This window comes from Diabrotica undecimpunctata, chromosome 3, assembly GCF_040954645.1.
Source record: "Diabrotica undecimpunctata isolate CICGRU chromosome 3, icDiaUnde3, whole genome shotgun sequence".
Lineage (NCBI taxonomy): Eukaryota > Metazoa > Arthropoda > Insecta > Coleoptera > Chrysomelidae > Diabrotica > Diabrotica undecimpunctata.
The window spans coordinates 130,789,990-130,806,552 of NC_092805.1; the positions used below are offsets into that span (position 1 = coordinate 130,789,990).

The window sequence follows — 16,563 nt, forward strand, 5'->3', positions numbered from 1 at the left end:
TTTTATGAAAAGCGTTTATGGACACCCTATATAAGTATAATGAAAAAATTAAAAACGTTCTTTTTGTAGGAAGATAATCTAGAATCAAATGAGTGTTGTAATAAAATGTGTAAGTAACGTAATCTTTCACGGCTAGTATTGTATATACAATTGATACAATATATAATTGATACAATATTTTCCGCGCTTATACGTCGTGGAATTATTTCTCCATAACATTGAGTTTGCAAATAGGAGAGACAATAATTAAAAGCGGTATTTTTTTTTTACTGCAATAGTCAGATTTATAGTCAGGTTCAGAAACTTGGACACTAACACAGAATGACCAAGAATTGCTCAAACGTTTTGAGCGAAAAATACTAAGACGAATATATGGAGGCATAAAAGAACAAGGTTTGTGGCGCAGGTGTTACAATTTTGAGTTGTATAGAAGATTTCGAGAACCTGACGTTGTAAAATTCATTAAGGTAGCACGCCTCAGATGGATAGGTCATGTAATCAGACGAGAGAAAGATGCCATAGTCAGAAAAGTTTTTGACCGAAGAGGGTTGATCGGACAACGAAGAAGAGGAAGACCGAGACTTAGGTACCAAGACAACCTAGAAAATGATTTGAAGTCTATCGGAATTAGAGCATGGAGAAGAGTTGCCAGAGACAGGGGCGAATGGAGGATTGTTCTGAAGAAGGCTTTGGCTCATAAAGAGCTGTAACGCCACTGATGATGAAGTCAGATTTATTCTAATTAAGATTTACCACTTGTTTATCATTGTTATTACAAAAGAGATGAAATGATATTTAATGTCCTTTTTATTTTACTTATTAAAAAATGGCAACAAACGTTAACGTGTAACAAAAGTTTGTTTGATATCAAATCCTCGACAAATTACGAAAAAAAGTAAACAAAAACTGACATTTATTGGAAATGGAGAATCGGAATACTCTGCTATAATATTTAATGAAATTTTTATCGTTTTAATAAAGTTTTTATAAAAAGCTCTTTATGAAAAACAAACATTATTCTTCCTTATGAAACTAATACGAATCAATGTGCATCAAAATAATATTTATGTTTTTTTTTTATTAAAGTAAAGTGGCCGCATTCTAACAGATTATTAGCGGCGTTATTCAGTAAACAAAGTTTAATAATAAGTATAGATTTGGAAAAAAATATTGATTGACCTTGAGTATTTAAATAGAATTTTTATTTGACAGTTTTCTCCTAATAGAGCTGGTAGAGTGTTTGGTAGATTGAACGTGTTCTTTAGTATTTTGGACACTAAATTAACAAACGGATGACTGTAAGGGGCGTAGCACATAGGCCGCATAAGGGGCGCTTACTTTCCGAAAGTAGATATGAGTGTGTAATATTAGTTTTTTCGACACGTAGGCGCATTATAACCGTTTGAATAAACCGTGTACTAGCACTAGTCTTCCACTCTTGTGTATCTGGTTATAGCGATTTTAGTTTAGATTGCGACAGAAACCATTGACCAATAATTTTTTGTTTAAAAATATTTAGATACATTTTCGCACAATAAATCAGATTTCGCAGTTATTTATGCATTACGAGCCTTTCTGTCTACCTTTGCATTGCCGATAATTCCTATATGCGATGGGATGTTATATATAACATCCAATCGCATATAGGAATTTTTATTATTTATAAATTTATTAGTTATGTTGTTCTTTTGGTAAATTTATAATTCAGCTTTTATTTGATACTCTAAAAGATATTTGGGATAACAGGAAAATAGCTGAGCGAGTCAGTAAAAAATAGAGGTTATGAAATATTTGAGAGGCTTGCATGTTTTAGGGTGCGGTAAAAAGCAAACAGTTCAGCTGTGAAAATACTTGAACTAGGCGGTAGTTTAAATTGGAAAGTAGACGTTGGAGGAATAAATGGACATAAAATACAATCATTAGATTTAGAGGCATCAGTGAGATGCCTCGAAAACTGCATAGACCGTCGGATGGCACATAGCTTTTATTGTTTTACGTTAATCCTAAACATAAACCGTTGCTCCGGTGCACGCTTTAATTACAATGTTTCGTTCAGAGATTTTTTCTAGCCTAAAAAAAAAAGAATAAAAAGATGGTAATAAGGATTGAAGTTACCTAAATGTATATATAACGAAACAATTCAATTTTCATAAGTCCACAAGTCATTTGTTTCTTTAAATTAGGTGTTATTTACATAGTATTAGCTTTTAGCATATTTATACGACTATATTAATTTGTAAAAGCCATTTTCTGTGTACCTTAACTAAGTAGTTTTGTTCTGTCGTTTTAAGTTGGTAGTAATTAATTCACAACCAATTCTTTTGTTTCTGATAACAATATTTATAACCTAAATTTTATATTATGACTACATTTTCTGTAATTGTTTTGTAACATAATTTTATCTAAATGTTTATGTATATGTGTTTTTAAGTATTTTTAAATACGTGTTTTATAAAAGAACGTTTTAAAACAAAATTTTGGATAGTTTTCGCCATCATTTGTAGGAGTCAGATGAGTTGTCCATTTAATTTTATAAACACCATGACAACTAATCTCAATTAGTGTAAGATACAAAATAATTTTTAATCTGTAATTTGTACTAATTTTATTTATTGTAGCACCTTGATGATGCAAATAAAGATTTGCTAAAGCTTGGTAGACTAAAAAGAGTTCAGTATATATATATATATATATATATATATATATATATATATATATATATATATATATATATATATATAGAGAGAGAGAGAGAGAGAGAGAGAGAAAAGGAGTACGACCGTCAATCCAATATATCTGTAACTCAATTTGTAAACTGTACCTAGCTTTAATTAATTGTTTATACAACTTGATCTCAAAATGTCCATTGTCGTAAGCTTTTTCACACATTTAATATCATTGACTGCTACATGTCTTTTTAAGGTAACACACATGTAATAACTTTTCTATGGATGTTTGGTTTTTCATATTGTTCTTTTTAGATGAACTGATGATACTTTCTGAGTAGAAAGCTAAACGTCTTCAATAAATAGATGAAGTAGCCACCTTCTTTGTCTTTTATTTCTCCACTTTGACCGAAAAACCCACCACTCTTCGAGTGTTCCTTAATTTATATATATATATATATATATATATATATATATATATATATATATATATATATATATATATATATGTATATGTATATAAATAGAATATGAACAAAAGATTTATGATTTATGTCACATAAATTGTTTTTCCGATGCACGGAGTGCTTCAATTATTTCGTATAATTAAGAGACATTTTAATTACGCCTTTTTAATCTGTTCTCCGTTAAACATTTTAGCAGATTTTTTATCTTCCTTCCCACCCTCGTTTGCCATTAGTCTTAAAGCTTATCTATAGGAATCTCTTTCTCGAATAAAATATTAGTTTTCTGATAATTATATTAGAAAAGGACTGGAAGAATTATAAGTCTATGAAATGGTAGAGATACGATTAAATGGTAGAAATTTTTCGAGAAAAATACGTATCTAAGTTAAATCGAATTAACAATCAATTTTTTCGACCTTGATTTTGTTGTCATCTAAAATATAGAATAATGCCGACTGTATTGGGCGATTTTCCTAGATTAAATAATATTAAGGATGCAAGCAGTAAATAATAGTAACTTAAACACAGAAAATTAAAACCTAACTTAAATAAAAGCGTTAATAAATACAAAACAAATAATTTCTTTATTAACTCCAACTTTATTATAATTACAATTGTCGGTCATACCACAGAATACACCGGCCAACAAGAAGTGAAAGCTTTATCGGTACCTTTAATGTGTGTAGGACAGACATTTCGGAAAGAGAATGTCTGTCCTACAGAGTAAGGACAGACATTCTCTTTCCGAGAATGTCTGTCCTTTCTGAGAAATAAAGTAATTATTAAAACTGAAGGTTTTTAAGTAGATCTGTTTTGTAGGAATTGTATTTTTTTTTTCTGTAAAATTTAATATAACCCATATATCAATTCTCTACTGATAAGTAAAAAGGTCTTAAGTCAAAAATATCGCTTTGTTTTTTTTTTTAACAAACAAATTAACGTACCAAAAGTATTTTAGTACGTTAAAAAACCGATAAAAAGCGATTGAATTTAAGAGTTTTAAAATAGAGATGAAAATCAGTCGATTTCTACAATTTTTTGTCAATTTATTAAGGTATTAAAATATGTATATGTATGTACAAAATATTTACAAGATTACATTATTCTTTTTTTACTATTATATTATACTTTTTTCAAGGTAGTTAAATATGTATATGCATTAATAAGCACCTCAGTGTTGCAGTGCGAACGCAGCATCCGCAAAAGTTAAATGTTTGGACTGGGATGTTAGGCGACTATATTGTCGGTCCATTTTTTCTCGATGGAAACCTAAACGGGCCCAAATATTTACAACTTCTACAGAATGAGATTATTCCGGCAGTTCGACGCCTTCCCGTTAATTTTTAGGTTTATTTCCAACAGGATGGATGTTCGGTTCACAACAATAGAGCAAGTATTGACTTCCTCGATCAAACGTTTCCTGATCGACTGATAAGTACACGTGATACAATTAAATTGTCCGCTAGATCCTGTGACTTAGCGCCTAACGATTTCTTTTTTTGAGGTTTTCTCAAAGAAAACATTTATAGGCATTAGTTTGAAAGGGCCACAAACCTAGTCGAATTAAGGGCAAAAATACTTCATTTCTCTTCAAGCAAAACACCAGCCCTACTCCAAAATATGAGGAAAAATCTGTATGACAGATTTGGTTACTGTTTAGTACAATTAAGGTGGTATGGGCATGTTCAACGGATGCCAGCAACAAGACTCCCCAAAAAATAATAGAATGGCAACCGATAGGTCGACGGAAAAGAGGAAGACCCAGATTAGAATGGCAACACGGCGTAAACAAGTCCATGAGCGAAAGAAATTTAACAACAAACGACTGCAAGGATAGGAAGAGATAGTGTTTAGGTATCGGACAACGTCGAAAGACGTTCTAAACCGATGTATATATATATATATATATATATATATATATATATATATATATATATATATATATATATTACATTAGATTTATAGTATGCTGGTAAAGTGAGTAGTTACATATGCATCAGTGATATACTGGTCAAAGTTGCAGCATAGAAGTTTCACGCTCAAACAAAGTTAGATGCAAAGACTTGCCTGCCTTGGAATTAATAGGAACACTAACAGCAAATTGAAAGTCCTATTGTACATCTTTTCTCTGCATATGGTTACAGGATAATGGGCGAAAATAATATATTACGAATATAAACTACAAGAACTTAACCAACATAACGGGTTAGATCAGACCATAGTAACATCATTAAAAAAATCACGATTAATCTTCTATGTAAAATATTTCATTGGTGAGGAAAGTTTAAACATTAATAGTTTACTAGAAAAAGAATATACCCCTTTATTCTATTGAGAAAAATAATTTAACATAAAGGATGTCTAACTGGAGAGGATAAATAAATTCACATATAGTCAAGCGGTTATAATACTTTGAATATCAAGAAGAACTCAGAAGACTAGCGGAATATAGGACTGTTATACTGATATTGCTGCAGGTATCGGAAAATACATGGCAAAGAAACTTGCTACAAGAGGATCAAGTACAAAATACTTCTGAATGATATACATGTTGACTTGACCTCATTTGATCTAATTCGCAATTTTTTTAATCTATATTTAATTTTATTTACCACATGAGCTTTTTTACTATTATGTTCTATTTTTGATTTTTCTTATTCGATAGTGATCATTTAGGCGTTGAACCATTTTGACTTGACCTCATTCATTTTGTCATCAATCGATGCCATACCTGAATAAACCCTAATACCAATAATAAATGGATTTTTGATTTTTATTCACTTTTGTCACTTCATTTATCTGCTTAAGCATTCTTATTTTCGCAAAAAGCATTTGTTTTTCTTTTTTTATTTTTAACTACTGTGGATATCGCATTCTTGCTAGGAATAATTATATTTTGTTTAAACAAACGCCCTTGAGGAGTACGCATAAATTAATTTTTTTATTTAAACACACTCTTAATGACAACTGGAATATCACATATATAGATAGAAAGTAGTAAATATCCAGATTTAGAAGAATACAACTCTATAAACAACACCGTGGAAAACTTACCTTGTGATGCCTCATGTAAGTTTTGGCTCCATCTAGAAGACGTTCAAATTCTAATCTGTTAGCATTTCGGTTAGTTATCACATTGCCAACTTGTCCTAAAAATAAAATAACTTAATATTAAAAACTTTTTTATAAATTTATTTTAATAAAAAAATGCAACAGATATTTTGCCTAGTAAAAATTAAAAATTCCTAAATATCTTATATATGTCTACACCAAACTGCTTACAACTATATTTCTTTTTAACCTACTTTAATCAAATAGTCTAATTATTCATTGATAGATGGAACAAACAACTGGAGACTGGAGACCCCGGGAAACATAACGACCCAAATAAAGACCAGCCATTAGGTTGGCAGATGATTTAAAAGGATACGCCAGTCTAAGATGGATGAAAATTGCAATGCACAGAAAAAAATGGAAGAGGGGCCTATATCCATACTTGGAAATAAAAAGAGCTTTAAAGTTAGATAGATAGATAGTCTTCTGGTACGTAACCAGTCTCGTAGATGTTGTTGAATAGTTTCGTAAGAGCTGTGATTTGGTGTGCCTCTACTAGCTTTAAAATTTCACCATGCACCTCATCAGGTCCTGGTGATTTCCCATCTTTAATCAATTTATTTCTTCGTTTGTTATTTCTGGGCCATAGGGATTGTTTATATGAATCGAAAATTATTTGAGGAATATGCCAAATGGGGGCTTACTGTAAACATAAGCAAAACAGAATATTTAAAAATTGGAGGAAATACCACAGATCTGAGGCTTGAAAACGCAGTCATAAAAGGCTGCAGCCAGTATAAATATCTAGGAAGCATTATATCAGCAGATGGCAGAGTTAAAATAGATGTACAAAACCGAATAACCCAAGGGAAAAAATGCATCCGAATACTGAATTCATTACTGTGGTCTAATAAAATAAACTTCGCGTATACAGAGCAATTATAGAACCAATTACCACATATGGTGCCGAATGTTGGACGATGACAAAGAATGAACGAGATAAAGTAGACGTTGTGGAAATGGATTATCTTAGAAGGTCATGTCGAGTATCGAGAATGGAAAGAATCAGGAATGAGGAAATACGAAACCGTACAGGAATTAGAGATACTCTTTCAGATAGAATACAAGGAAGGTAATTACAATGGTATGGTCACGTGATGAGAATGGAGGAGGAGCGGTGGCCAAAGAAAGCCTTAATGTATGTTCCGCCAGAAAGAAGGAAAAGGGGAAGACCACCAAATTCCTGGAGAAGAGAAATTACAAAAACAATGCAATCTAGAGGCTTAGAAGAGGGAGATTGGAGAGATAGGAAAAGGTGGAGGCTGAAATGCGGGAAGCGGCAATCGCCGTAGGACCCCCGTTATATGATGATGATGATGAGGGATTGTTTATTTCAGTCGGAATTCGTGTTGCATCTTCGAATAATTCTTGCCTTTATATATTCGTAATTTATCTTCAATAGTAGTCAAAATCTGGCCTTAATGTCTAAAGATATGCCTGTATTGCTTTGTTTTCTGGTGTTCTGTACCTTTTTTTGTGCATATCGAAATCGTGATGTTTGCGTTGTAGTATTTCAATTTCTGTACATTTCTCCGTCAGCCATGTTGACACAGGATTTTACGCTTAAGAAACTAGGCGCAGTAAAAACATAGTTGGAATACTGCTCTTATAAGTATAACATACTAAATGTACCGATTACAATGCAAAAACTTATGGATGTGTATATGTAAAAACTAATTTTAACTAAAAATTTAGCTCTAGTTCCAGACGATATATCATTATTTTTTTGCTAAACCTACCAGAAAGTAGAATGTCTATCCTGTTAAAATTATGCAATTTTAAATCCGTAAAATAGTTTCGAAACACAATTCAGATTTATGCCTTAATCTCAGCCTTCTAAAGATTGCAAGGCAAAGCAGACGTTGATAAAGATGTTAATAGAGACATGGGGAATCTAAAATTTGCATTCCACGACATGTCTCTTCAACTAAGCAGCAATCCTTAGCGAATTGGTTTCTTGTACTCATACAGAGTAGATCCGAATAAAATAAAAAAGACAGTCAAGATTTGATTTCACGTACAAAGCGTCTATTTATCTGTTTATACGTATTTCGCTTTAATAAAGCTCATCAGAACAGATGTTCATAGGCGTTCTCAACTTGAAATAATTTAATATCAGATGTCGCTATTGCGTCCGTTTCGAAGCCGTTTTATTGTTGCTTCTTAAAGACAGGAAAGATTTATTTTTCACGTTGAGAACACCTATGAATAGGTGTTCTGATGAGCTTTATTAAAGCGAAATACGTATAAACAGATACATAGACGCTTTGTACGTGAAATCAAATCTTGACTGTCTTTTTCATTTTATTCGGATCTACTCTGTATGAGTACAAGAAACCAATTCGCTAAGGATTTCTGCTTAGTTGAGGAGACATGTCGTGGAATGCAAATTTTAGATTCCCCATGTCTCTATTAACATCTTTATCAACGTCTGCTTTGCCTTGCAATTTTTAGAAGGCTCAGATTAAGGCAGAAATCTGAATTGTGTTTCGAAACTATTTTACGGCTTTAATATCAGATGTCGCTATTGCGTCCATTTCGAAGCCATTTTATTGTTGCTTCTTAAAGACAGGAAAGATTTATTTTTCACGTTGAGAACGCCTATGAATATCTGTTCTGATGAGCTTTATTAAAGCGAAATACGTATAAACAGATACATAGACGCTTTGTACGTGAAATTAAATCTTGACTGCCTTTTTCATTTTATGCAATTTTATTTGAACAAATCAAGTCTTTCCATCTGTATAGTCGGACAGCATTATAATTCCTCTGCTCAAACCCAACAAACATAGAACAAACATAGACTCGTACCGTCCTATTATACTTAAATTTATTCTTTGTACACCTATTTTATTTTCTTTACCCCGCTAATGACCTAGGTAGTTAATGCGGTTATTTTCTAAACAAAAAAAAATAAAATATTTCTAAGATATATTATTTTGCTTCTGTATGTTAAGTGTAAGTAAGCCACACATTAAAAACGATTTTCCTACTTTCTAATTTACCGATTGGTAGGAAATTACATTTAAACCTCCAATAAATTACCCATCACATTTACGCTATCATTCTCCATCTAAACAAACAAAACAATAGCCGGAAATAGGAGCTCCTCATCAATTTTACAATAGAGATGTACATCTGTTTTACTCAAGACTAACCTATCGTATAGTACATATCGTGCAGCTTCCTAACGTCCCATATTGAATGGAAGTGACGTCTCTGTGATATATTGCGGGTACGTCGTATCGATGTGCAATCTTAAACGCATCCCGCGAGAGTTATTGCCTTTCAATACTGCTAATTTGGTGTTGGTTGTTTGGATCATGGAGCCGAAACTATGTACTTTTTATTGCTCTGGATTTCTCTGGTGATTGATTGCTGTGAACGGGTATTGATTTAGCAAGAGACACAGCACGCAGTAGGACAAAGCGTTTCAATGAAAATTTACAATTAACCAAATATAAAAAGAATATATAAGTTTGTAGATATATACATTGAAAATATGTAAATTGATGGTGACTTATTAATTACTTATTTTAATAAAATATCAATGATATTTGCTAGCTTGCGATGGAACATGGAAAGTGATATTTTACCCAAAAACCACATGGCTGACACTTGAAACAAAACTACTTCAGGGTCATATTTTAAATATCTACTAATAGTGCATTTAAGAACAGCTTAAATTATTATGTTGTGATAGTATATATTGGAGAGATGTCTTATACAGGGTGAGTCATGAGGAACTTTACATACTTCTACCATATGTAGAGTCCCTCAGGGAGCATATCATGTGGCCACTAAAAAATGTCAACTCCTCTTCTTTATTAATTAACAGGGTGATTTGTGTAATTGACCATTTATTACATTTTACTGTAGTGTTTATACGGCTCATTTGATTTTTTAAATTTTTGCATGATACAGTACACTACTATCAAGCATTCGACTGGTATTAGCTAAACTAAAAAATTTCAGGACTGGCTTTGGAAAAATTAATTTAGGGATTCGTATTAAATATTACACCCTGTATATATATTTTTTAAAATGCAATAAGTGATTTTCAAACTAAATAAATAGCCAATGAAAACGACATATGCGACAATGTTGTTGCACTTTTATTAAATTTTTAGTGAACGATCAAATCTTACCAAAAATAGAACAACCATAATGAAGTATCAAATTATAAGGTAATTAATTTAAACAAATGTTATAAATTTCAAACATTTTAATTGAAATGATAAACTGAGTCACTGCACAACAAAAAACAGTAACTACTAACAATAACGAAGAACAATTTAAAAAAAAAACTAAAAATATGTACATAGTTATGATAAACCCATAAATTAGAACTGGAAAAGATACAATAATGGTAACAAAATAAAAATAATTCAAAATAGATTTTCGAAATGGAACCCTGCAGTCTGTACACATTTTTGTTGCCGAATTGTTAATTGACGTATTGAATTACGGATACTCTGGGGATCGTTTCTAATAGTATTACAACAATGTATAATTCTTTAAATTAATTGTTGTCGGTTATTAATATTCACTGCGTAAACTAGTTGCTTCAATCGTCCCCAAATATGGTAATCAACGGGATTGAAATCAGGGGATCTTGAAGTCCACGAAATAGGACCTGCACGTCCTATCCACCTGTTGCCATAAACATTATTGAGATGTTGTCTCACTGCCAGTAAAAAGTGTGGGGGTGCCCCATCATGCTGAAAATACATCCCTCGGATAGCAACGTTCACGTTGGCAAGCAAATTCGGCAAAATATTTTGTAGAAAGTTCAAATAGACCTGCCCTGTTAAAGGATCATCAAAAAAGTGAGGACCTACTAATTGGTTATTTATGACACCAATCCACACGTTAACCGAAAACCTCAACTGAGAACGACGTTCTCGAAAAGCATGGGGATTTTCTTCTGCCCACACATGTGAATTTCGTGAATTATTTATCCCGTCTCTGGTAAATTGGGCTTCATCTGTAAATAGTGTCCTGTATAGCGTTGGTCGATTATTGTTAATCCATCTACACAATTCCAACCTATCGATCTCATCTCCAGCATGTAGTCGCTGAACCATTTGAATGTGATATGGGTATAGATTATTTTTTTGTAAGACTCTACTTACTTTTGATTGAGTAACATTGAGTTCTCGACTTACTTGTCTAGTGCTTATTGTAGGGTTCACAGTAACGGCGTCCATAATGTCATCTTCCTGCGCTTCATCTACATGTCGCTCTGTTGTTCCACTAGGAAAAGTGCCATTTTCTCGCAAATAATTAAATACTGACCCAAATGTTGGATGACTGGGAGTTCGACGATTAGGAAATCTGCTGCGATATTCTCTACTGGCAGCCCTACCATTCCCATTACAGAATCCATAAACAAATATTATGTCTGCATATTCTGTGGTCGAAAACTGATGTGGCATTTTGAACGAAAGTAACAAAAGCTCTACCAAAACTAACATAATGTACTTAACGTAGATATGACAGAAAAAATATGTATTCTTGTACACATAAATAACAATTGATAATGACAATAATGACAATGGGTATAAAATATCAAGAAACGTCAAACGGTCAACGCCAATCTTCATTTTAAACTTTTTTAGATTTATTTTTATTTAGTACAGTTGATGCAATGTATTATCATTTGACATAAAATTTTAATCATTTACAATCAACAAAAACTAATACATACATTTATTATTTATCGAAAATAATGCCCCAATACGATCTATAAGTAAAAATTTAAAATTGAAAAACAATTGATTCTATCGTAGAGGTAATACAAAGTGACAGTAAAGATGTTAATTTTCCACGTATTAGATTATGTTGTAGGAACTCATTTTAATTAAAATGTTTGAAATTTATAACATTTGTTTAAATTAATACCTTATAATTTGATACTTCATTATGGTTGTTCTATTTTTGGTAAGATTTGATCGTTCACTAAAAATTTAATAAAAGTGCGACAACATTGTCGCATATGTCGTTTTCATTGGCTATTTATGTAGTTTGAAAATCACTTATTGCATTTTAAAAAAAAATTATACAGGGCGTAATATTTAATACCAATCCCTAAATTAATTTTTCCAGCCAGTCGTGGAATTTTTTAGTTTAGCTAATACCAGTCGAATGCTTGATAGTAGTGTACTGTATCATGCAAAAATTAAAAAAATCAAATGAGCCGTATAAACACTACAGTGAAATGAAATAAATGGTCATTTACACAAATCACCCTGTTAATTAATAAAGAAGAGGAGTTGACATTTTTTAGTGGCCACATGATATGCTCCCTGAGGGACTCTACATATGGTAGAAGTATATAAAGTTCCTCATGACTCACCCTGTATATACATTTTGAATATATTGCAAATTTTAATACTTTTTTTGTTAATCATCTTCAATATATATTTTTTGTTGTAGTCCTGTTCTTTTTTTAAAATCTGTACATTTTTAAAATCAAAAGAATGGCTATTTTCGAGAGGATACTAAGCTAATTTCTTGGTTTGTATACTATGTTTGTGTACAACAACCCTTCTATGTAGATATTGGTGTGTTTGCCCAATATATGTTAAATTAAAGTGTTTACAATTTCTTTATAAACAACATCCGCCTGCAGATCTTTGGTAACATTTATTCTGATAAAATTTTGACAAATACTTACCAGGTGTTTTTGAAGATTTATGTCTAACATTGATGTCATATTTTAATTTTAATTTATTGTTTTATTATTTCACATTATTGTAAATTATGTAGAAAATTATTTTATAAGAGTGATACGACACTAAAGTAATTATCATAAATCAAAGAAATGTTATTAAACAAATGTTGAGGAATAATAACCAAAACAATAATTTTTTAAATGGATAACTTTATTTTCATAGTCATAGATAACTTTAGTCTCAAGTTATTATCTTTGATAACTTTTTAAGGTTTAGATCTCGTTTTTGTTTGTATCGTGTATTTTAAATAAATGTTTGGCTAATTTAGAAATTTGAAGCTATTTTTTTTTGTCAACAGGAGTTTATTATATTCGGTCGACTACGGTGCTCTGAGCTAGTACCTAACTTAACTTAATAGGTGCACTGGAACCAGTCCCTTAAATTGCGCAGTCAAGATATACGTCGTCTCCCCACGCTTCGTTTGCCCTGAATCTTTCCTTGGATAATTAACTGGAGCAATCGGTACTTTTTCCCTCTCATCACATGACCAAAATATTCCAACTTTCTTCTCTTGATGGTGATCAACAGCTCCCGTTCTTTGTTCATTCTTCGAAGAACTTCACTATTTGTTACTTTGTCTGTCCAAGGTATTTTCAAAATTCTTCTGTATATCCACATTTCGAAGGCCTCTAGTTTATCAATAACAGATACTAGATTTTTTTTATTAAACAAAATTCTTTTTTCAAAAAGTAAGAAATTTATGCGTCCTGTTCACTGCATAATTGGGGCACTTAAATATATAACAAGAGAGAAATTATTGTTTTAGAAACGCAAATTTAAATAGTAGAAAAATTTATTTTGAAAATTGCTTTTAAACTTCAATTCAAAATCTTACATCAGTAGATTATTTTATATGAACTTTTATTTCCAAGTATAAATTTCATAATAACTATGATGACACAAGAAAACCCTTTTAGAATCGTACAGCCATGACAAGATTTCACTTACCTACAATTGTTGCAAAGATGAAGACCCCAATCAGGTAACTTACGATAGTAAAAATATACCTGAAAAGAAAATAATGTCAGTATACAATTATGCACTTGTTTTATGAAATTTTAATTTTCATAAGGTAATATTTTATTTCCTAAAATTCATTTTTCATTCCAAAATAATTTTATGCAACGAAATACGAAGCTAAACAAAAAGTAACATTTTAGCTTTCTGTATTTCGAGTACAAGCTTGATTATAATGGATTTGAAGAAAGAAATCCTGTAAATTTGACAGTAATAGAAAATTTACTAAAAATATCGCACCCTCAGTGCAAGACTGCAGTAACTCAAAATTTTATGAAAATGAAGTACCTAATCATGGAATTCAATTGTAAACATGCATATCTATTCCCTGTAAAACTTTAGTAACTTTCAAATGCTTAACCGGCTAAATACTACAACAACAACAGTTTAACTATTTTGCGTTTTTGTACATAAGTTCCGTGCAAAACTGTTGTAACTCTAATGTAACAGAGTTACAACAGTTTTGCACGGAACATTGCAATGGTTTCAATAACAAGCAATGAAAGGCACGAAAAAAGTAAGATATTTGTTATTTTAATATCTATATCTGTGGTGTTTAATTTTAATATACAGCATGTCTACGTAATTCCTTTAACGGCCGAGACAATAAACAAAGATTTACGAGACCAATCTATTTATGTAAGTTTTATGTCCTATGTGTGTCACATTATATATTTTCCATAAATTAAGACTAATTATTTACAGCCAAAAAGTATTTTTTCTTATGAAAGGAAAAACAGCTATCTTAAAACTTGTGTATTAATAATACTGACAGGTTAAAAATATCTATTCTCAGAAACTATTATCTCGATTATAAATTTTTTACTCTTAATCCGTTATTACATAGCGCAGTCCAATTGATTAAACGCAAAAATAGAATCAGATTCCAGCTCCGTAATTAAAATTTAAAGATCACAAGCACATATATAATTAATAAACTAGCAAACTATTTTTCTTTTATTTGCGTATATATTATATTCGATTTGTACAAAATGTGACTGATCGTTCTTTCCCGTGGCCCTTCTATGTGATATATACTTTCCTTTTTCTTGACTTTGGCGTCTTTTTCCACATCGTACCTTTTATTATTGACGTATATGTTAAGTGAAAAAATAAATGAGTTCTTTAATGTATGTCAGGTGCTTTTAGCGTAATCGGTCTTGATATAATCTCTGCATTTTTTGCTGCAGTAGACTGCTTATGTCTCCTGTTTCAATTAGTTTCTCTTGAAACAATTATGTTTTGTCCTAACATGAAATATTAATAATTAATTTACAATGATTAAAAAGTAGCTCCATGAAACGGAGCAATTCACATTAATAATCTTTCATTTTGAATCTTTCGGGTTAACTAAAAATATTATGTAAAATATTTTTTACTTCAATTGGTTTTGTTTAATGGTAAGGGTAACATGCATGTTAACAAATATATGTTATAGGTGACTTATTAAATACAAAAGGATAGCAGTAAATGTTTTCGAACAGGCACACACACATATATAGTAAAATAATAATATAAACAATTAAAGAAAGAAGAACGATCGTCATACAGTGGCAGTGGCAGGCGCTGTTCAAAAACAAGAACTGTTCTATCTTATAGAAACTGAAACTGAACTAAAATCGGCAGAACGACCCTCGATCCTGCCGCTGCCAGAGTGACGACTGAGGGGAGTTCAGAGGATGGTTTGTTCAGAGGTGCGACAAGACGTACCCGTTATTGGTGCTGAACTGCAACAGACGTGATTTGACCCCTCTTCGAGGCAGGGAACGAGGGCCGTCTACCGATCCTATGTTTCTGAACAAAAAGAGTTAGAAAATATTAGTTCTCCTGTAAAAATCATAAACAACTGACAAATTAACTGTTTTATATTTAAAATTTATGGTAACCGTTAAAAAGTTTTACAGTAATAACAATAGGTTTAATAATTTATGTTTTACTTTTGGTTTTTAAAAATTTTTATGTAAAACTTAGTAAACTCAATACTAATCTGTAAATATTTAATATGAGTATGAATCGGCGCAAAATTCTTTTTAAGAATAAATAACTGAACAAAAAGTATAAAAAGTGTTTTTTTTGTGTTTGATCATCATCATTCTGGCTTTACAATCCGTCATGGGTTCTAGCCTTCTCACGAATTTCTCTCCAGTCGTCCCTATTCATCGCCTTTCTCTGCCAAGCACGTATTTCCATATTTCTCATGTCTTCATCGATACTATCAAGGAACCTTGTTCTGTGTCTTCCTCTTCTTCTCTGACCAATGAGTCTATTAAAGAGCGTTTTTCTAGCTGGGTCATTTTGTTCTATCCGCATTACATGCCCTATCCACCTCAGACGTCCTATTTTAATAGGTTTTACGACATTAGGTTCCTGGTATATTCTTTTAAGTTCGAAGTTGTATCGTCTTCTCCACAATCCATTGACATTCACTGCTTCATAAATTCACCTTAGTACTTTTTTCTTCCTAAACATCCTAACATGTTTTCATTATTTTTTTAAAGTCCAGGTATCTGAACTATATGTTACTACTAGGCGTATTATTGTTTTGTAGATTTTTATTTTTGT

General features: G+C 31.5%; 1 protein-coding gene across 1 annotated transcript in view; it reads right to left on the minus strand.

Annotated features, from left to right (window-relative positions):
* The window catches only part of Cngl (Cyclic nucleotide-gated ion channel-like), a 591,998-nt gene that overhangs the window by 109,458 nt on the left and 465,977 nt on the right, over positions 1-16,563 (minus strand). The window contains exons 9-11 of the mRNA XM_072526928.1: positions 15,712-15,795; positions 13,933-13,991; positions 6,188-6,282 (exon numbers count right to left, since the gene is read on the minus strand). Coding sequence (XP_072383029.1) covers positions 6,188-6,282; positions 13,933-13,991; positions 15,712-15,795 — 238 coding nt within the window. The remainder of the gene's footprint in view (positions 1-6,187; positions 6,283-13,932; positions 13,992-15,711; positions 15,796-16,563) is intronic.